General features: G+C 43.2%; 1 protein-coding gene across 7 annotated transcripts in view; it reads left to right on the forward strand.

The window, feature by feature from the left end:
- The window catches only part of Foxn3 (forkhead box N3), a 387,213-nt gene that overhangs the window by 217,661 nt on the left and 146,953 nt on the right, over window positions 1-22,599 (forward strand). For all 7 annotated transcript variants that reach the window (XM_046440684.2, XM_046440692.2, XM_046440690.2 and 4 more), the window contains one exon: window positions 4,868-4,983. In XM_046440684.2, the coding sequence (XP_046296640.1) occupies window positions 4,868-4,983 (116 nt within the window). The remainder of the gene's footprint in view (window positions 1-4,867; window positions 4,984-22,599) is intronic.

Consider the following 22,599-nt stretch of genomic DNA (forward strand, 5'->3'; position numbering starts at 1 on the left):
CTCCCAGCCCTACGCACAGCGGCAGTCTCCTCTCCTCCAGCTCCTCACTCTCTGTATTTCCTCCCTGGCGGGTAGCACCGTCTGTCACCATCTTATTTATTTTATTTCTTTACCTGCTCACCTTATTTTCCCCTCTGCGATCCAGGCTCTGTGAGGTCACTAATTTTTATCATTTTCATTTACTAATGTGTCCTCCATGGCACCTGCCACACGAATGAATAAACAAATGAGCCAGTGGTTGAGAAGTGGGTAGTGCTGGGAACATCTCGGACACAGCATATGAAAAACATCAAGAGGTACCATTTATTTCTTCTTTTCGCCCTTCCTTCTTCTTCTTCTTCTTCTTTTTTTTTTTTTTTTTGATTCCAGGGATTGAACCCTGGGTGCTTAACCACTGAGCCACCTCCCAGCCTTTTGATTTTTTTATTCTGAGACAGGGTCTCCATAAGTTTCTTAGGGCCTCACGAAGTTGCTGAGCCTGGCCTTGAACTTGCAGTTTTCCTGCCTCAGCCTCCTAAATCACTGGGATTACAGCTGTGCGCCATCACACATGGCTACAGGTATCATTTTAAATGCATGAAGAACTTGTACTTAGCTTCCTGCTTTATTTTGATGCAGCTTCTGCCTTATTGTCCCCCCTATTCCTCAAGTGCAGCCCTAAGCCTCACATCTGAGTATGCCCTCCATTCCTGCTGGGAGAGGCTTTTATTCCTAGAAGTGGTGAGAAAGAAAAGAACCCTGGAATCCATTGTCTTGGACCAGCGTTTACCATATGTTGACCCAGCTTCCCAGCAAGGAGTATACTACTCCAGACTCAGTGTGCACATACTTACCAGATGGGACAAACACGAATTTCACAGTACATGACTGTGCATATTTTCTGTTCTTGACTATTCTATTTGATTCTGTTCTGTTCCATTAAAACAAATAGCGGTTGTGACTCATTCTCTTGATTTTGTGATCCATGAATGTATCATAGCACACTTTGAAATACAGTGTTTAAAAAAATAGTGTCTTTCCTCCAGAATCCTCAATCTAACCAAGGGTCCCTAACATGAGACCAGTGTCACATAGACCAGCAGGTGCCTTAGTGCAGGTCTGAAGTGCTGCGGGGACGTGGGATAGAGGCATGAACCACAGGATGTTCCCTGGAGGCCACGTGGAAAGATGATACCTTTAGATTTAGAGTTTAATTTAGTTGTTTTTTTCCAGATGTTTTTCACTTATCACTTCAGTCTGTATATACTATAGGCTCCTCTTTCTTTCTTGTTCCTCTTGTGTATTTTTTTTTATTATTATTATTAACAGAGGTATTATTCCCCAGGTGCTTTTTAATTAAAAAAAAAATATAAAAACTTGGCCTCATTCTTTTTACTCATTTTCTACCTTATTCACATTAGTTTTCTCTCAGGGTGTGAATGTTATATTTATATATAATGAAAATGTATCTATAAATGACATTTTCTTCCTTTATTATTGTGAATTCCTTAACACTTAATGGTGCATGGCCTTCATAGTTATTTCCATTCCAAACAAAAAAGACTGCACATGCTTGCCTTCATCTGAAATGCAGTCATTTCTGTAAAAGCTCCGAGTCTCAAGCTTATTGTGCAACTAAAATCAAATCACACCCTCTTTCCCCTGTAAGGGGCATTCAGTATGGTTTTCCCCGTAGCCTCAGAAACTTGAGTACTCTATCCTCTGCACATTTCCATTTTAAAAAATTGTCAAGTAAACCTTTTTACTATTCTGAACTGCTACAGGCAACCAGGAAGGCTTGCAAATGAGGTACTCGCCCAGCCTCCTCTGGGGCTCCCCCCAAGCGTGGCCTGATGCTGGCCCTAAAATTGCAGGCATTGACAGTCCCTAGGGGTGTGTCCCCAAGAAGCATTTCATTTGTTTGTTTTTTCTCTTTGGAATTCCAGCGTAGGACCCATCAAGGTGGGAACCATTACTTAGGATCCAAAGCCTGAGAACATTTCTTTGGTTAATGAGCATTGGGAGTACATTTGGCCACAAGTATTGACCAAATTTGGAATTAAACCTTAGCTGGATAATCACACTCCAAAGACCTGGGTGAAAGGAAACTTCTAGAAGGGAGGTGGTTACTCATGGCTGATGTTGGCTTACTAAGAAGGGGAAGAGTTGTGATAGCTTGTGCCTGGGGTGTGGTTTGCAGAGAAGACAGATAGAGGGAGTGCAAAAATAAAGGAGGATCTTAGAATGTTGAAAAGCTCACTGAAGCCAGGCCAGCAGCTCATGCATACAGGCACTTTGCTGGAGGGCCCTCATCCTAACACTGATGGAGCTGAAGACTCCTCAGATTTGATTTAATGAAACGTTGTCCAGCCACACTTGGTCTCCCTTCTTTTGTCAAAAAGGTTAGGTTAGCCGGCCCGGTCATATATGCCTGTAATTCCAGCAGGTTGGGAGGCTGAGGCAGGAGGATCACAAGTTCAAAGCCAGCCTCAGCAACGGCAAGGCAGTAAGCAACTCAGTGAGACCCTGTCTCTGAATAAAATACAAAAATAGGGCTGGGGATGTGGCTAAGTGGTCTAATGCCCCTGGGTTCAATCCCTGGTAGCAAAAACAAACAAAGATAGGTGAGGTACATGAGGCTGCCTGTAAGTTGCAGCCACTGTGGTAGGATTTTGTGTCTTGCCATCCTGGGCTTTGTACATGTCTCTACCAGTGAGGAAGCCATGACTTTCTGAGGTCCCAGACCACCTGTTCTTACCATTTCCCTGCCTGCCCCTCTGCATCTGGATCAGTTACTGTGTGAAGTTCTGCACAAATCTGGGGATTTACTTCGTCTAGTTTTAAAACAGTAGTGAATCATAGTGAACCACTGACTTATCATTACTTACCTGAGAGGGCCAGTTGTCCTTCTTTGCTTTGTCCTTGGATTTTTGGTGTAAGATTAAATTCCTCTAGTCTGAGAGCCACTGTGATAAAACCCAAAGCTCTTAGGTTTCCAGAAGTGAGATAATCTCATTGCAGAAATGTTTGGATTGCAGACAGCGATGGCCCTCCATGCAGTTTAGACCATGCTGTATGGTACCTGAAGGGAAGACCCCTGGCCCAGGGCTCCAGAGGAGCCTTTGATGGTGGGGTCAGGCCAGTCTCCCCCCCCACCCCTCCAGTGCTGTAGGAGGTTGACATCCTTGTCGGTTTGTTTACTTTATCCACTTGTGCTAAATCCTGCTCTCCCTTGCCCCTCCCTAACCTCCCCACTCCTTACCTTTTGGCTTTCTTTAAAAAGTGTGCTGCACAGCTTTTTTTCCACAGGGAAAGATGGAAGCTCCGGGGCATATTCCTGGGTAGCCCGCCAGTTTTACATGGAAAATCTCATCAGGTCCCTGAACTCTTCTGAATTTGAAAATGAATGCATGAAAGGGAAGGCCAGGACAGGACTGTTGCATTTTCCAAAGTTGAAGTCTCCCAGGCTCTCAGCATCCAGATGATCAAACTGGCATTTATCATAACACAGGCCCACCTGACCCAGACCTGCGTCTGGGGTCAGAACTGCAGCTGGAGCTGGGTGCCTGGGGTGGCCCCAGGTGCCAGCCTGTGACCCTGGCTTTGTGCCATTCCCCTGTTCTCAGAGCCACAAAATTGATGATTTCTGGTTGCCCTGTTTGCTGGTGTTATTGATAGTATTTTCATGGGTGCTGTGGATAAATAAGGTTTGTAAGAAAACTATTTGAATTGAAGATTGAAACACAGAATTTAAAAAACTTCTTTATACATGTTTGAAAATAACTTGTGTTTGGTTCTCCTTCTCTGGAATTTTCTAGGCCTCCCCTCCCCCCTCATGGTCGTTAAATGCTTTTCTTGTTTGCTTTCTAAATGTTGGAAGACAGCACCAATCTTCCTGTAGTGGAACAGTTGTGAAAATAAGGGAGTGTGTGGCTGAAAGCATGGAGTGGACACAGGTTTAAGTAATTTGACTTCTTTTCTTTCCAAATCGGTAAATATTTACAAATCAACCACATCAACAATTTGGGTACACTGGGTCACTTGAAAGCTTGCAGCTACAGAGTACTGCCCGTTGGCCTGCTGCCAGCTCCAATGGCCACGGAGGCAGGATTTAACATTTTTTTAAAATATGCTGATCATAGACCAAATGCCTCCAGCCAGCCCCAAAGTGGGCCTCCAGGACAACTTCCTCATCTCCACGGAACAGTTTGAGGAAATTTGCATTTTAAAATTTGACTTCTAAAGATTCAACTCTTAAGGCTGGAGCAGATTGCTGTGAACTGAGGAATCCAAAAAAACAAATGCCGGATTCTGGCTTAGGGTTATCATTGGTGCCTGGGATCTTTTGTTTCTTGGGGAAGATAATTGCCCAAATCCATTCCAAGCATTTTGTGAGAAGTTAGAAAAAAAACAAGTGGACTAACTTTTCCATTTTTGTAAAGTGGCGCTGACATAATGTGGTGTATAAACATAACTCTAGTTTTTAAAGCAGAGATAGTTTTGAGGGTGTCTCAGCTCTTTTTCCTTCAACATTTGAAATCTGGCAAAATTAAAGATTTTTAGAAGAGAATTCATATTGTTGTTCAGTGTTGACACTGAAGAATCATGAAGGATTTCCTTTTGGGGGTAGTTTGGATATGAAAATTTTATCATTGTATCAGTATAATCTGGTAATGACATTCACTGGGTCTGTCAAACTTAATACGAGGAAGATTTAAAAGCATTTTATGGTGTTTTGTTGTCTGAGGATGATATTTAAGTCTGGCCAACAGTCAACAAATAAATGAGAAGCTTTTAAAAATAACTAGGGTAGTAGCTGTATATCTCCTTCCTGCAAAATACTTGACACTTCTGTATTAATGCTTTTGTATTTTAATTTCCTTTGCAGAGTATTGGGAAAGGGTCGTTATGGTGCATAGACCCAGAGTATAGACAAAATCTAATTCAGGCTTTGAAAAAGACACCTTACCACCCACCTCCCACCTCTCCTCAGGCATATCAAAGGTAAGCAGTACCTTCTTTCTTTTGGGGGGATCTACTGAAATCACTTTTATTTTGGCAGAGGCAGGCACTGCAACTAATTTCATAGGCTGCGTGAGGTTTCAAAAATAACTGCAGATAAATGAGAAAGAAATGAAATATTGTTAGTAGGCATATCCATTGTTGTATTTCCTGCAAACCTTACCGCTTCTGCTCCTCTCGGGGAACAGTGCTTCCAGAAGACTTCATGGTGGTAAAATATTGTCTTCCTGAGTAGAAACATTTACAAAGAAAAGCTGACAGCTTTCATATCTCTGGGTGTCACGTTCTGTTGGGATAAACATACAGGAATGAGTCAGGCGAGCGATGCCATCTTCCCCTGACCTGAGCAGGGTCTGCTGGCGTTGTGAGAATGCTCGCTGGGTTGTTGTCTTTCCTGGTCTCCATGTAGACGGTGCTCCTAAGTGATGGGTTTGTTGTGGTTACTTGGTGTTTGCTTCTTCAGGAACTGTAGGGGACAATGGAGACCTCTGCTCTCCTCACGCCCATGTGTTGGGAGATTGAGGTCATGAGTGCCATTTTTACTAATTTATAATCAGAGTGAAGGGTTAAGTAGATTGTCATTTTTTGGAAAAAGCATATTAACGTTAGATTCAAAGAAAGAGACATATGACATGAAACAGCATTTTAAAGTGGATTTTATCTACACATGGTGCTTGGGTCCAAAGTGCATCCCTCAAAATTTCAAAATTATGTTAGAAGATATATAGAAATGTTTTTGTGGCAGCTACCCTAGTCAAGAGAACTTGTCCTTGGACGACACGTTTATGTGAACTGGGAGTGGCATAGTGTCAAGAGATTTCTGGAGTTTTATAGTCCACTTCTCGCAGAGGCTTCTCCTGGTCTGATGCTGGTTCTGTAGGAGGCAGCACAAAGTGATCCTCCAAAATGGCATTAATGAAGTTCTTGTGCCTCTCAGCCGAGAAGCATTCCATCACAGGCCCTAGACAATCAGTCTTCAGCAAGAGATGGGGAGGAACAGCTGGGCTCTCTGAGAAGACTGCTGTATGTCTGCGTTTGCTAGGCGATTAGCGTGATGGTAGCTATAGCAACTGGAGTGTCTCCATAGTAACGCGTAGCCGAGACAGGTGCAGTTGCTTCACAAGGCTGTTTGTTGCCTGGCAAAAGGACAGGCCATTAGTACTTAGATATACGCTGTTGCCTTAGAAACAAATAACCCTACATAGCAACTACAGTTGGTTTGCAAGGTTTAAAAAAAAAAAAAGGTTGTAGCAGCTTTTGTCTGTGTTCATAAAAATCAGTGGAAGCATACTTTATTCAGAATGACAACTTGAGGTCATATAGCTGTAGGAGATAAAATGGGATTTTCCAAAGCAGCCCAGCTGACATTGTAGAAATGTCCAGAAGGACAGAGCCATATGGTTGGTTTTCTCCTTGTGGCTGTAGCCACTCCTGAAATGGAAGAGAACTGGGACTGGAGTGGAAAATTGCAAATGTTCGGGGTTGGTGGGGGAGAGGACCCTGATTATTGAAGTATTTCCTGGATTCTGGATTTACATGTTCCTTTGTCATTCTGTGCCCCCTCCCCGCCAACACACACACACATTCCAAATTGCAGGGAATACACTTCACTTACTTCTCCAGTTTTGCCTCAGAAGGATTTCGTATCCCTTTGCTTCTAGGAAGTTAAGAACATGAAGTTAAGAACATCACTGGTCATATCATTGGTTCATTTAGGCCAGTATTTTGTTGCCAAATGTGACCCCAAGGGAAACGTAGTAATTATTTAATAATTTGAGGGATTATAGTGGAGCTCTGGGGCTTGCAGGAGGAATGTGTACTCAGGCAGGAGGCTTTCTGAGCTGGCCTCAGCCTAACGACTTCATTTTGATTTTTAATATAGGCATAAAAATACAGACAAAGCAGGGTTTTTATGGGGAAAATAATTTCCAAACAAATACTTCAGGTCCTGTTCTGTTCTGTCATCTGCAGTTCTTTTCTCCCAGTTGAATGAGGGGGAAAGCGTTTCTACCACATACCCATGCAGGTGCTTAGATTTCACCTCCGTCAAGGTCACTGGATATGGAGTGAGATGACAGGTCAGCTTCTAGCTTGCTCTTCCATGCCTTGACTCCGAGAGCCCTCGCTGCCTCTTCCCTGGAGACCCTCAAGCCTTCCTCTGAGAGCCTGGGGTTTGCTTCCAGAGTCTCTCATCTGTGAAATCGTACTGAAGCTACCACTTCAGTACAATAGATGATGGTCTGCTATTCCTATGGCTCACAGTGATGTGGTCTTCAACTCGACTCTAAGCCACCAGGCTACTTGTTGGCATGACTTTAGGAAGATGGGAGTGGAACAAGGTGAGTCATTGAACTGGGACCAAAACTTGCTGAATTGGCATGATCTGGCCAGGTCTTCTGTGATGCTGGGAATCACCTGTTGCCGTGAAGGTCACCAGGGAAGGATTGGGCTTCTATGGATCTGGTACTTTGTGTGCTGGAGAAGGTGATGATTAACCAGATGGGCAGTTATTGCTAGTACTTGCAGGTGTGCTTGGCAGGTAATGCTGAACTGAGCCGCAGGTGGTGGAAGCTGCAGGGAAGATGAGGAGTCTGGAAAGACAGCCCCAAACCTTGTTTGCATCCAAATATAAAGCCAAATACTGCCATCCACGGCCCGTGCTTCTGGGTTCTGGTGTGCCCTGTGAGACGTCTGCTGGGTGCTCCTCGACTCTTAATTTTTTATTCTCTTCCCTTTTCTTTTTTGGATACCAAAGAACAATTTGTGGATTGTTTTTTAATATAAACGCAGAGAGCTCGGTAACATTAGCCATTGGATTAGTTTCCTTGGGCTGCCATAACAGAGTACCACAACCAAGTGACTCAAACTACAGCAATTTGTCACCTCATGGTTCTGGAGCCTAGAAGTCCGATATGAAGGTGTCAGCAGAGTTGGTTCCTTCTGAAGCTGTGGGAGAACCTGTTTGGTGCCTGCCCCTGGTTCCTGGTGGCTGCTGGCCATTTTGGCTTACGGAAGCATCCTGTTGTTCTCTGCCTTCTTCCTCACGGTGACATTCTCCCTGTGTGCTATCTGCCCCTAAATTGTTCCTTCTTAGAAGGACACTGGTCATGTTAAATCAGGGGCCCATCTTATTCTAGGATGACCTATTTTAACTTCTCCAGTGACCCAGTTCCCAAATAAGGTCACATTCTGAGTACCGGGGACTAGGACTTTGATGTAAGAATTTTAATTCAATCCTTAGCTGCCTTCTCTCTCTCTCTCTCTCTTTTTTTTTTTTAAAATATTTACTTTTTAGTTGTAGGTGGACACAATATCTTTATTTCATTTTTTTTTTTAAATGTGGTGCTGAGGATCGAACCCAGTGCCTTACATGTGCTAGGCAAGCACTGAGCCACCACCCCAGCTCCTAGCTGCCTTTTCTTTAAAGAAGGCATTTTGTTGGTCAAATGTAGAGAAGCAGAAAGTAAGAAAATGTTCAAAACACAAGATGAAGGGGATGCATCCAAAGGATGCAGGGGCCATCCTTAAATTGCTCCCATTAGTCCAACTGGGAAGATTGGAACAATGAAATAAGTGACATCTTATTGCCTTATCACTGACAGCGCAACTCAAGTATCTGTGAGCCCATGTTTATATAAATGAATAAATAAGAGAAGAGGCACATTTCCCATAGAGAAGAATTTCAAATAATTTACGTGGCTGTTCCTCCATTGGAGGTGGGGCACAATTCCCCACTTTCTGAGTGATGGCGCGTAATGATTTGTTTGCAAAAAGTAGAATATGGGAAGGGGTGGGAAGGTAAGTTTACAGTAGGAAAACCCATCAAACACTACCTACCTGTCAACGCTGACATCACCAGTGATGGATGTTGTTAGGTGTCTGTTTGATGATGTCACGAACTTAGCTCTTCACCTCTGGGTTAGTCAGCTTTCTGCTACTGTGACAAATACCTGAGCTAAATCACATCAAAAGAAAAGATTTATGTGGCTCATGGTTTTGAAGGTGTCAGTCCATGGTTGCTTGGCCTTGTCACTTTGGGACTATGGCAGAAAGTATATCATGGCAGGAGCAAATGGTGAAGGAAGATACTTACCTCCTAGCAGCCAAGAAGCTGAGAGACAAAGAGGAGGTGCCAGGGTCCCAGTGTTTCCTTTGAGGACACGCCCCGCAAAGACCTAACTTCCTCTCACTAGCCGCCGCCCCCCCCCCCCCCCCCCCCCCCCCCCGCCCCAAGGTTCCCCCACCTTCTAATATGCCACAGGCTGTGACCGAGCCTTTAGCATGTCGGCCTTGGGAGTCAGATGTGTCACCATTGTGCCACAGTGTCCTTAGCCTCTGGTTGTTTGGGGGACACTTTTAATCCAGATCATAACGGAGGTCTTCCTCCCCAAGACGAGTAACATTAGTCTCCTCGTGGGAAAACATGAAATAGTGGTTTTGTTGTCTGGGGGGGAGGTATTCTCCAAACAAAATAGCTAATTAGCATTCCTCAAATTTGTTATCCAAAACAAGGAATGTCTGAGAGACATTACAGACCAGAGGAGACGTAATGGCTCAGTGTAGAAAATGATCCTGGATGGGATCCTGGAACAGAAAAAGGGCATTAGAGAAAAAAGTAGTAAAATATGAATAAACTGTGAAATTTAGTTGTGAGTAATGTGTCAGTGTGGGTTCCATAGTTGTGACAGATGTCCCATCATGACATAAGACACTCACATTGTAGGAAACCAAAGGGAGGGTATACGGGAACTCCCGATGCTATCTTTGGAACTTTACTGGTTAAAACAAAACAGCTTCCAAAGCCCAGTTATATCAGTTTTAAAATATCCAAATCTTTTTGGTGTAAAAGGAGTAAAATGGCTGCCTCACCGAGAAGCTGCCTGTTGCCTGTGCCTGTTGTCCTTACAGAACCCTGAGGATCTGCTCCTTGCACTCTTCAGTGTTCTCTGTGCCACGAATGTGGCTCCCTCTCTGGAGCCTCTGCTGGGTCACAGGAGGGGCGTCACGGTAATTCAGGTGCCACAGTTCCTGGAACTTGATTTTTGTGAAGTGGCACTCAGCTGTGCTTTGTAGGGTCCCCCACTGGCTGAGCTCAGGGCACGAAGGCCAGATCAGCTTTGCCAGGGTCTGGCTTGTGAGTCTCAGAATCTAGATCTGGGAAGAGGAGGGAGGATGTTATTTTTGGATGTCTTGCCTGCACCTCTTCAGAAAAGTCGGGTGAGCTATTCTAATATTTAGCACGTAGCAATGCCCCTCCTTCCTAGATGTGGTGTATTTCATTAAAGGATATGTGTTTTAGTCAGCTTTTTTTTTTTTTTTTTGCTGCTGTGACTAAAAGACCTGACCAGAACAGTTTTAGAGGAGGAAAAGTTTATTTGGGGGCTCACAGCTTCAGAGGTCTCAATCCACAGATAGCAGGCTCCATTCCTCAGGGCTTAAAGTGAGGCTGGACATCATGGCACAAGAGTGTGGCAGAGGGAAGCAGCTCACGAGATGATCAGAAAGCAGAGAGAGACTCCACTCTCCAGACACAAGTATATACCCCAAAGCCACATCCCCAACGCCTCACCTCCTCCAGCAACACCTCATCAGCCTTTAACCACCACTCAGTTAATCCCATCAAAGATTGATCAATTCACTGATTAGGTTAAGGCTATGACCCAATCATTTCTCCTCCAAACCTCTTGCACTGTCTCGCAGGAGCTTTTGGGAGACATCATATCTAAACCATAATAATATGCATATTTTTAAGGCTTTGGATAGACATTGCCAAATTAGCTTCTGATTTTATATTCTGTTCTAATGTACACTACCACCAACTTTTTTTTAAAATTTTTTTAATATTTATTTTTTAGTTTTCGGCGGACACAACATCTTTGTTTGTGGTGATGAGGATCGAACCCGGGCCGTTCGCATGCCAGGCGAGCGCGCTACCGCTTGAGCCACATCCCCAGCTCCCCACCAACTTTTTAAGGAAATAATTTTTCTAACTTTTTCTCAATGCCTGAGGGTTAAATAAAAAGGTTGTTCCCCAGGGGTGATTTTTAACTGTTGGATATTTTTTTGGTACTGGGGATTGAACCTGGCATGCTCTACCACTGGATAAGTTTCTAGCCCCGCCCCCCCCCCCTTTTTTTTTACTTTGAGACAGTGTCTCACAAAATTGCCCAGGCTGGACTCTAACTTTCAATCCTCCTGCCTCAGCCTCTTGAGCAGCTGGGATTACCCCCAGGGTTAACTTCTATGATGTTGATACTTTATAATGGGGCATTTAAATATTACTACATTAGTACTAATTTTAAACAATACTAGATAAATGCCCTGTAAATAGTAGATGCAGTTACAGTAATGTTTATGAAGACAGATTGTTGTAAAAAATTGTATATATCTGTATTTTAGGTAATATTTTTACTGGCATAGGCACTAATTCAAAATCAATTGGCAGAAAAGTATTTTAATCCTCCCATAAGGTTTTTTGGTACTGGCACTTGAACACATGTCAGGCAACCATTCTACCACTGTGGACTTCTACTCCAGGCCTTTACGTCTTATTTGATCCAGGGTCTCACTGAGTTGCCCAGGCTGTTCTCTAATTTGTGATCCTCCTGTCTCAGCCTCAGACGTGTGCCCCCACACCAAGCTGGGTAACAGGTTTTGTGATTCATGAGACCATGTGGTTTATAGAGAGTTTCCTGGATGATCAGTTTTCAGAGAGTGGAGATTCTCTGTTTGTGAGTCTGACCAGTAGAGCTTTGTAGGGTGGTTTTTGGTAGTTCCAGAGAAATCCTAGCACCTTGTCTGTGTGATGGATCTGTCACACTTGGGCTCCAAATGAGCAGAAACCGGGATGGAAGGGGCCTTTCGTTTTCCGGTATGCCTTCTATTTCTTGTTAAAGCATCTTCACTCTTAAAATAATGGTCACGTTTTACATTTTATTTTACATTTGAATATATTATCGTTTAACATGTACAGAGGTTAAAAAATCTTCAAGATTTTGATGATCTGAATCTAAAGATTTTAGCCTTATTTTCTAAAGTTTGCAAAAACATTTCAAGAAAGTTTCTTTTCCTCTCACCTAAAACAAACAAACAAACAAAAAATCAAAAAACAAACAACAAAAAAAGGAAAATCTTGGACATTTAAATAGTTGTTTAGCTTTTTATGGTTCTCTTTGTTTCTTCATAGTAATTTAATGAATCCCCTTGCCCCAGATACTTTCATGATTTCCCAAAGGTTTTGGTCTTCCCCATGTTGAGGTTCTAACTGAAGATTGTCAATGTTTAGTGTTAACTCAGCAAAAGGTTTTATTTTATCCTTCCTGCTGCCCCGTTCATGTTCTTTGTCTTTATAATTTTTTTTTAAATGCCTACATGGAATAATATTGCTAGGGATGTAGAAATTGTTTAGAGTGGTCATAGCAGATTCAAGTTAAACCATCAGCACCCCCCCACCCTGCGCTCTTTTTTGGTGTTGGGGATTGAACCTGGGGACTGAACCCAGGGCCTTGTGCGTGCTCATTCTTTAGCAGGTGCACAAGTTTCGACTGAAGGCATGGTAGTGGGGGGCTTGGGAAATGCTTGGGGAGGAGGTAGGTAAGGTACTGAGGTGTTTGGGGAACTCATCCTTTTAAACAATTAGAAGATTAGCAAATCCTTAAAATGTTAAGCTTGTTAACATAGCAGTGATAATTCCTCCGCTCAAATTGCTGAATTTGCACACAGCAAGGAATAGCTTGTTCATGGCTTGGATAGGATCCCACAATTTTTTAATTTATAAGACATCTTTCATTCTGGTTATTCAGGGTTTTGTGCATTTAGCAGTTGGCAGAAGAACTGCAAAACCACAATAAAATCAGTTCTAATTCACAGGGGAGGGGTTTAATTGTTAGATTATTGCATTATTTTATGTTTTAATTCAATCAACCATAAAAAAGAATGAGAGGCTTTAGATTAGTTGTATCATTATTACACTTCCATTTACTTGTAAGCAACGGATCTGATGGAAATCATAAATTTGTTTTCGAATGCCCTTCGTATTCAACACACTTAAAAGGGTGAGGTGTTATGTATTTGAAGGATTGTTAAAACTGGCTTTTTGCTTAGAGAATAGTAAATTTAAAAAAAATCAATAAGAAGCTTCATTGTGGTGAGTTTGTAGATGGGTATGCTAAATTAACGGGTTTGAATAACAGGGTTGTCTAATAATAGTACTGCCAAATATCCCTTTTAATTTGTCAAAAAAATTGGAGGGGGCCCATAATAGAAAAGGATTCAATTATAGAGGGCACTCTTATTATTATTTTTTTTTTCAAAAACACAGTGCCCATTTACACTATGAGCTGTAAAAATCCATTAGTTGACTGTACTTTTACTTTCATATCAAATCATTTTATCTGTTGACTTCATTGTATCTTCAGAGTTGGTTTTATGGAATACTTTGAATCCCAGCATTCCCTTTCATCGGGCTGTCCATTGTACATTTAATTCTCATTCAGTCCTACAATATTTTATTTAAGTAGAAAGCAGCCCCTGTTATCTCTGGACACTTAGGCACTAGGTGCATCTCATGAATACTGTGCTTCCTTCTCCACTTTTGTTTTGTGTTCTCACTCTGAAAGGCTAATCCTGAAGCAGGTGGGCTGATTGTAGGTTTTACCCAGGTACTAAGTGGCACCGGTAGCCCAGGGAGCCCTGCAGAGTTGCTTTTTCATCTTTTGCTCTTGGGGTGCCCCTGCTCTGTCTGGTTGATACTTTAATAACAGAAGTGTTAGGGTCTCTTTAAGTCTCCTACTGATAAATTTTTGTTGATCTAACTCCTGAGATGATGGATAACAAAGAAGTTGCCTGTTTCTCATACCTCCCGGGAAGAAAGTTGAGGTGTTGATGGACCCAGTGGGGGTCTGGAATCTTTTCAGATTTGCTTAGTGTTTATTTGCTTCTCTGGGAGCCGGCTGAGGGCCTGGCAGATCCCTGGTCAGAGCCTTTTAGGCTTTTTTAGAAGGGGAGGGAAATACCTGCAAAGCCTCCCTGACCTGCATTCTGGAGAGTCGTCAAATCCCTCACCTTCCCAGGAGGGGAGAAATTGATCTCTGTGTTAGAAATATAAAAGAACTGGAGTGGGGGGGGGGTAAAGCAGGAAATCAGCGATGTACAATGTGAGAAGACGGGCAGCAGTTTCTTTGTTTTGCAGTAGTGTAAAAATGACAGATTTTTTTTTTTGAATCATAATAATAAATATAAATCTACCACTGTCAGGTCTGAGCCGCCCCTTATTGCCAGCTTCTGGTTACGTTAAATACTTAAGGATTTTATGGATTGAAAAAGAGGGGGATTAGAAGTAGAGGTGTAAATAGTTAGATGAGACTGTGGAACCCCTCATTCATGAAAGATATGAAAAAGAAAGGTAGAATGAAAAGATTAGTTTACCGTGTATCAGCCGAGAGTTCTGTTGGTCAAATGGTATCATAGGTTCATTAAGGATAGTGGGTGATGTGGTGAGTAGGCATTCCTACTCCACCCCACCCTCCATTTTTTGTTTGTTCTTTTTAGATATACAGGATAGTATACTATATTTTGACATATTATACGTACATGGATTATAGTTTATTCTAATTAGGATCCCATTATTGCGGTTGTGCATGATGTGGAGTTACACTAGTCATGTATTCCTATATGAACATGGCAAAGTAATGTCTGATTATTTATTCTGCTATCCTTCCTATTCTCATCCCTCCCCTTCACTTCATTCACCTTTGTCTAATCCAGTGAGCTTAACCCTCCCCCACCCCTTATTGTGATCTCTAATATACAGTTGCATATTAGAGAGAACACTTGGCTATTGGTTTTGGGAATTGGCTTATTTCACTTAACATGATAGTCTCCAGTTCCATCCATTTACCGGCAGATAGGCATTCCCACTTTTAGGGTGGATCAGACCTCTCCAGGCAGTTTCTGTCTTGATGGAAGGGGCACATGAAAGCCATGGGCTGCCACAAGGGTACTGTGTTATTGCTGCAGAAGGGGAAGGTGTAACATCCTGGAGATAAGCATTGCAGCCACCTTCACCTCAGCCCCGAGGGGTTTGCATACAGGGGTGGAAGGTACAGCCACATTAGAAGGTCTCTGGCAGAACAGCATCTAACACTGTGCCACACACACAGCAGAAGGGAGTGCTTGGGAGGAAGGATGATGCCGGATGCCGGCTACCTCTGGGGAAGCTAGTCAAGGCTAGACAGCCAGTGGCCTGCGTTGTTCCAAGGAGTCTAACCATGGCTGAAGAATGGCAAGGTTTTCCCTTTGAGCCCTTGAGTCCTCAGAGTCTGTTGAGCTCCCATGGCCGTCAGTGGAATCACTCCCCTGGCATGGTGTTGGCCATTTTCCCAGCCCATGGTGCCGGGTGGAAACCAAGCATGAAGGGAAGTACGCACGGCTTGGTGGCTCCAAAGTGAGAGGTCGCATCTTCTCTGGATGTTAAGGGACTAAGTTGGTTGCTCGTGATTTATGCCTACCATTCCCAATTTAGTGACACTACGATTTAGTGACACTTCTTTGCGTTTCCTTCCTTGTGAATAAAATGATCACTGCAGTGTTTTGCCAAGCAGAAGATCATTTCCAAAAGCTGTCCATCAACTCACGCAGACCTCCCCCTGTTGTTTACCTCCTGAATGATTGAGGAGAGCACCCACCCTTTGTGTAAGTCTGCATGTAGAGCCAAGCTGGTGTCCTTGTCCTGCAGAGTCACATGGTTTTGGCTCTAGTCTGTGGTCACATTCTTAAACTTTTGTTTTTCGTATGCCAAGTCCTCCTTGCGTCGTTTATCAGGCCATCTCTGAGACTCTGCCATGTGTGTGAAAGGTGCGGAAATAGCGTGAGAAGCATCAGAAATTCCACACTAACCTGCTAACTTTTGCTCATTTTAAAGTCATCTGGACAAAACATCCCTAAACCATTAGACATATTTTGAATCCTTATCTTTGAGATCAGGTTGCTTAATCACAGTAGTCCAGGTTGAGACATGTGCACTATTGTTGACTTGCCAGTGGAAAGTTTTGGTTGAAGCCTGTTTACTGGCTCCCTGTTCTACCCATGTCTCTCTAATGAACTTGGTGGTTCCCCCACCCCAGCGCACACACTGTTTGGCAAAAGTAAAAGTGAATGGGAAAAACCACCTCCTTCTGTTCTTCTTTCCCCCACCTCCCTGCCTCCCCTTTGCCATTCCTTCCTCTTCTCACTCTTCTCTACCCCTCTTCCCTCTTCCCCCTCCAAATTATGGACCTTTAATTTTATTTATTTATTTATTTATTTATTTATTTATTTATTTATTTATTTTGTACTGAGGCTTTAACTCAGGGGCACTTGACCACGGAGCCACATCCCCAGCCCTTCTTACCATTTTATTTTTGAGGCAGTCTCTTGCTAAGTTGTTGAGGCTGGCCTCCAACTTGAGATCCTTCCTTTCTCAGCCTCTCAATTTGCTGGGTTCACAGGTGTGTGCCACCACACCTGGCCTGGAGAGATTTTGAGTGATATGTATATGGAGAGGGAGTTCCTTATCTTAGGTTTCTTCTGAGCTAGAAATGTTTTGCCGCCTTCCTTTTCTACTTTTGGAGAAATCGAGGCACAGGTTCTGGCCAGGCCCGGGAGTTCGTCTGGCCCACCTTCCCCCTGCCTGGCCTTGGTGTGGAGCAGGACCCAGTTGGTCCTGCAGATGAAGGAGGCCACTGGGGAAACAGCAAGGACGCAGAAAAATTAAAAAGATCTTCCGAGCTGTCAAGCCTGAGGCTGCCCCTCCGCCCCTTCCTCTGCAGGACTCAGTAGACCTGCGCCTGTCTCCAGTGAACTTGGTGGCCTTGGCAAGGTCTCTCCCCGCTGCACATGATGGCGCAGCACCTGAGAACCACATACCTGCAGTGGTACAGACTGGGACTAGAGGGTCTCCTGGATGCCTCCCCGCTCCTACAGGCCACCACCATCACGCCAGGCCAGAGCAAATCTCAGAAAGAGGCTTTCCACTTAGATCCCTGCCTGCCATTCCCTAGCTATGCGACTTTTGGCAAATGACCTCAGCTCTCTGAGCCTCCGTTCTGTCATTCTTGTTGTGATATAGGAATACCTGCCTCAAAGGAGGGTGGTAGGGATTAAATTAAGTGAAATGATGTAAAATGCCCAGCTCTTGTTCCTGGCCCATAGAAAATCAATGAATGTAGTTGGGTGCAGTGGCACACTCCTGTCATCCTAGCGGCTCGGGAAGCCGAGGCAGGAGGATCGCGAGTTCAAAGCCAGCCTCAGCAAAATGCAAGATGCTGAGCAACTCAGTGAGTCTCTGTGTTTAAATACAAAATAAGGTTGGGATGTTGCTCAGTGGTCGAGTGACCCTGAGTTCAATCCCCAGTACCAAAACCAAAAACAAAAACAAAAAAAAAAAAAAAAAGAAGAAGAAGGAAAATCAATGAGTGTGATTTCTCCTTCCTCCTCATCACCAGTCTCTGTTTTGATAATTGCGTAAGTCTTGGCTCTGCCTGTGCAGCATACCAATTTGGTCCTTGGGTATATGGCTGTGCATCATAAAGTGTGTTTCAGACTTTATATTCTGTATTCTCTACTAGATTAGGATCTGTGGAGACCAGGCCCCTTTGCAAGCTCACTGCCTCTCTTGCTGGCCTGTAAACTCACTTTTGCATCGAGGTGGGCTTCTGGAGACATTGAACAGTGATTACTTTCAAACACCTAGCGCAGGTTATGAGAAGAGCATAAAGTATTTTCTTGGAGTTGTGAGGGATGATGCTGGGAGTAATTGGCAACCCTCTTCCCCTTTCCAGCCACAGACTAGCCCAGGGTGTTTGTGGGTAGAGGAGGGAGAAGCCCAGCTCCGTGTCCCTTTCCTCTGAAGATGATGTAGTGATTCCATCTCTTTTCTGCATCTGTCAGCCAGGGCCCTGCTGTGCCCCTGGGTGTCCATGAAGCCTGACTCTTTGGACCTGGTCATTTTTGAAGCCTAAGAGACCCACTAGGCTGCCCCGGGATGGAAAGGTTATAGATTCCAGGCAGTTGACTCCAAGGGCACCAGATACTGTCAGAGGACTGAACATTTTGCAGCTGCTATAGAAAATGCAAATGTGCTTCAGGTGAAGCGAGCCAGGAGCGCTCCTGCTTTGTCTCCTTCCTTGCTCCTTTGAAAATCAGCCTCCCTCTGCTCTCTGTCTGTGACTGGGAAATAGGCACTTGAAAGGTGAGGGACTGGAGCTCCCCTCCCCAAGTCGTAATGGGAAAGTTTTCACCACAGGCCAGCAAAACAGTCAATTGTGTGCTTTCTCTACCAGATACATAATCCCAGCTTAAATCTCTTGGCAGTAACTCATTAGTTTCTTCCCCCTACATTCTTTTCTTCTTTGATGAGAACAAAGCCGGCTCCTCCCCGCTCCCAATCTTAGTTTTCTCTCCCAGGGACTCTTGCCATAGTTCTTTCATCCCCTAGGAAGAAAGTCCCCCAGATGTGGCCCTTCCTACCTGCTAACACAGAAGATCTCCTTTTTTTGGACTTTAAAAATGTGCTCAGAATTTGCACGTCTGTGGTGCAACAGACCTGGGTTCTGCTTCAGGGCTCCTGGCCAGGTTCCCCGCCTGGCTACCTGATGACCCCTGGCTTGCACAGCCATGCTCCCAGCTCTTTAATGGAGTCTTCTAGAGAAAGGAAGGTTGGACATATGGTAACGCCAGTGGAATTTTATTCTTATTAAAGCCCTTTGAAGTTCCCTCTTTCTGACACCGCCCCCTCTTGCCCTCATCTCTTAGATGTGGCATGTTCTGTCATCAGGGTTGTTGAAGTCAAAGTTATAAGAAAACCAACTAAATTTCTCTAATACAACTCTTTGATGTCAAGTAAAACAAAAATCTATTCCTACCCGATATTCTAGACTTCTAAGAAATGAACTGTGAAAGTAAGCTCTTTAGCACTAGAGGATTGTTTAAGGCTTTTAAATTTATTTCCTGCTGCCTGCTTTGGATCTGCATTTGGGATGGGAGGCAGCTAAGCATTTCTTGAATACCTACTATGTGCCAGGCTTAATATAACAGATGTCATCTGTGCAGTCCTTCATAATTCATCTAAGAATTGGATGAGAGAGGCCTTATTGCTGTCTCATGTTTGTGAGAACGGAGACTAACGGAGGTAGTCACATGCCTGCATATGGCTGTGCTGCTGGGACCCAAGCCAGCCAGATGTCACTGTTGTCACTCCAGAGCCCAAATGCTTCCCACTCTAAATTGCCATCTCGCGGTCACTGTCTTTTATGGGGGCCTTCTCTAGTATCTAAGAGTTGAAGATCAAAGTCTCAGGAAGGAGGAAGAACATATCACTGTAAAAAAGGCAAATTAGGTTTTGTAGCATTGTGGGGGTGGGAGGCAAAGATTGGGAACTGGGGATGGAGAACATGGGGCAAAGGCCATTGGAGGAGGCCACGGGAAGCAGGGTGGGGGGAGGTAGGGGCAGAGAGGACCCCGAGATGGAGGAGCTGCTGAGGGAGGTGGAGTGGGGGGATGGGAGCCAAGAAGGACCAGGGTGTGTGTGCGTGCAAGGATCGCTTCTGTTTTAGATTATACAAGTAAAGGTGGGGGCTGGAGTTGTGGCTCAGTGGTGACGTGCTTGCCAAGCATGCATGGGGCACTGAGTTCGATCCCCAGCACTGCACTGAAAATAAGCAAATAAAATAAAGGTATTGTGTCCATTTACATCTAAAAAAAAGTTATTAAAAAAAGTAAAGGTGGCGTCAGCAATAATGGCATAATATTTTCTTAAACTGGTGATTTAAATTTTATGATTTGGGGGATTATTCATATGGACAGTTTAATAAGGAAAAAGTTCAGAGTTCATGGTATTAAAATGCTTCCTTGCCCATGAATTCTACAATTAGAGTTAATTAGGGTTTTGGTTTTTTTTTTCCTCTTAAATACTCAGTCATCCATGGCAATGAGTATTCATACTTCAATTATATCATTTCTTACATGTAATTTAAAAAAATGGGTTTTTAGGGAGAATTGACCATGAGCTAACCACCTTTGGGCTTGAGTGTGTTTTCTTTTTAAATCATTGTGATTAAGGCAATATATTTTCTTTTTCTTTCTCTTTCTTTTTTTGGTACTAGGGATTGAACTCAGGGCCACTTGACCACTGAGCTACATCCCTAGCCCTATTTTGTATTTTATTTAGAGACAGGGTCTCACTGAATTGCTTACTGCCTTGCCGTTGCTGAGGCTGGCTTTGAACTTGTGATCCTCCTGCCTCAGCCGGTGTGTGCCACTGCGACTGGTGCAATATTAAAAAAAAAAAAAAAAATTCCAAGCATTAGCCCAAATCTCCAATATTGTACAAACATTGTGAAGTACAAATGAATTAATGGAATTAGCACCCTTTCTTTGACATTGATGTCATAGAATGGTTTAAAGACACAAAGTTAATTTTATTTGTCAAGGAATAAGCAATGAAGATTCTTCTGGAACCACTTGCCTGATTTTGGTTGACCCAAATATATAAAAATTAAGCTCAAAATAACCATCAAAATAGTGCTTTGAAATCACCTATTTGCTAAGGTAAGCCTTGGATTGCAGGTAAACTCTGCTGGTCATTTTGGTTTGTATTTGCCAAGCTGAATGAGCCACTTGGGTGGCAGAATGCAGCACTTGAGAATGTTTTCAGTAATCTAAACAAGTGGAGGGTTGATACTAAATTTGGGAGAGTTGACTGAAGCTAATGTGCTGGACCACTGGGCCATTTTGCAATTGGTCTGGGAGTTTTTTTCTTTTTCCTTGGCTTTCCATCTCCCCAGCTTTAGTGAACTGTAATTGAAAAATAAAAATTTTATCTACTTGAGGTGTACAATCTAACGTTTAGATAATATGGATAACTTTTGAAATGATGACCACAATCCAGGTAATTCACATACCCGTCATCTCACAGTCAACTTTTTGTTTGTAGTGAATACTTAAGATTCACTCTCAGCAAATTTCCAAGCCTATAATATATTGATTAGCACATGATATTGATGATGATGGTGATGATGATTGTTTTTAAACAGTGTTGGGATCAAGCCCAGTGCCTCTCACATTCCGGGCTGCACCTCTGAGCTGCTCCCCAGCCCTGTTATTAGCCACAATTACTGTGTTGTACATTAGGTCTCCAGACTTTGTGGACGGTTGTTGTCATTGCAAGTTATACATTTGACCAGTGTCTGCCCATTTTCCTTAACCCTTGATCCTTGCTAACCACTCTTCTGGTTTGTTTCTGTGAGTTCAACTTAATCCTGATTCACATGTAATACATGTAGTATATGCGTTTCTGAGCCTGGTTTATTTCACTTAGCGTAATGCCCTCCGGGTTCATCCACGGTGTTGCACGTGTCAGGATTTCCTTCCTTGGTAAGGCTTCTTTACCCAGGCACCTGTGGTGCACATTAAGGTTGTTTCCACGTCTTGGCAACTCTGTTATATTCTCAGTGCTGCAGTGAACTTGGGAGTGCAGGTGTCTCTTCCAGATAGGGATGTTGTTTGCTTTGGCTGTGTACCCATAGGTGGGCTCATGGCAGTTTCATTTTTAATTTTTAAGGAGCCTCCATATAATGGCTGTACTAATTTGTGTTTCCACCAACAATGTGTAAGGGTCTCCTTTTCTTTACATCCTGTCCTACACTTGGTATTTTTATTAGTATTACTTTTGGGTAGGTACTGGGGATTGAACTCAAGGACACTCGGCCCGGCCACTGAGTCACATCCCCAACCCTATTTTGTATTTTATTCAGAGACAGGGTTTCACTGAGTTGCTTAGCCCCTTACTTTTGCTGATGCTGGCTTTGAACTTTGATACTCCTGCCTCAGCCTCCTGAGCTGCTGGCATTAAAGGCATGTACCCGGCTACACTTGGTATTTTTTGACTTTTTGATACTAGCCATCCGAACAAGTATGAGAGGGTGTCTTATTGTGATTTTGATTTTCATTTCCCTGATGATCAGTGATGTACAGCATATTTTCATGTATTTGTCGACCATTTCTGTGTCTGGGAAAATATCCATTGAGGTTTGTTACCCATTTTCTATTATTATCATTATTATTGACTATTGTTGTAGTTTTTATGTTTTAGATAGTTACTTCTTACTGGAGATAAGGTTTGCAAATATTTTCTTCTGCTCTGTAGGTTGCCTTTTATTTCATAGATTGTTGTCTTGGTTCTGCAGAAACTTTTTAGTTTGACCTCCTCCTACTTGTTTATTTTTGCTCTTGTGGCCTGTGCTTTTGGTGTCCTATCCAAAAAAAAGAAAAGAAAAGAAAAAAATTAAACAAAACAAAAAAACACTGCCAAGATCAACATCATGGAGCTTTCCCCCTATGCTTTCTTCTAGAAGTTTTAAGTCTTTTTTTTTTTTTTAAAGAGAGAGAGAGAGAGAGAATTCTTAATATTTATTTTTTAGTTTTCAGCGGACACAGCATCTTTGTTTGTATGTGGTGCTGAGGATCGAACCTGGGCCGCACGCATGCCAGGCGAGTGCGCTACCGCTTGAGCCACATCCCCAGCCCGAAGTTTTAAGTCTTATGTTTACGTCTTTAATGCAT

This window comes from Marmota monax, unplaced genomic scaffold (genome assembly GCF_021218885.2).
Source record: "Marmota monax isolate L192 unplaced genomic scaffold, Marmota_monax_Labrador192_F-V1.1 WCK01_AAM20220418_F8-fsc00017, whole genome shotgun sequence".
In the NCBI taxonomy this organism is placed as follows: Eukaryota; Metazoa; Chordata; class Mammalia; order Rodentia; family Sciuridae; genus Marmota; species Marmota monax.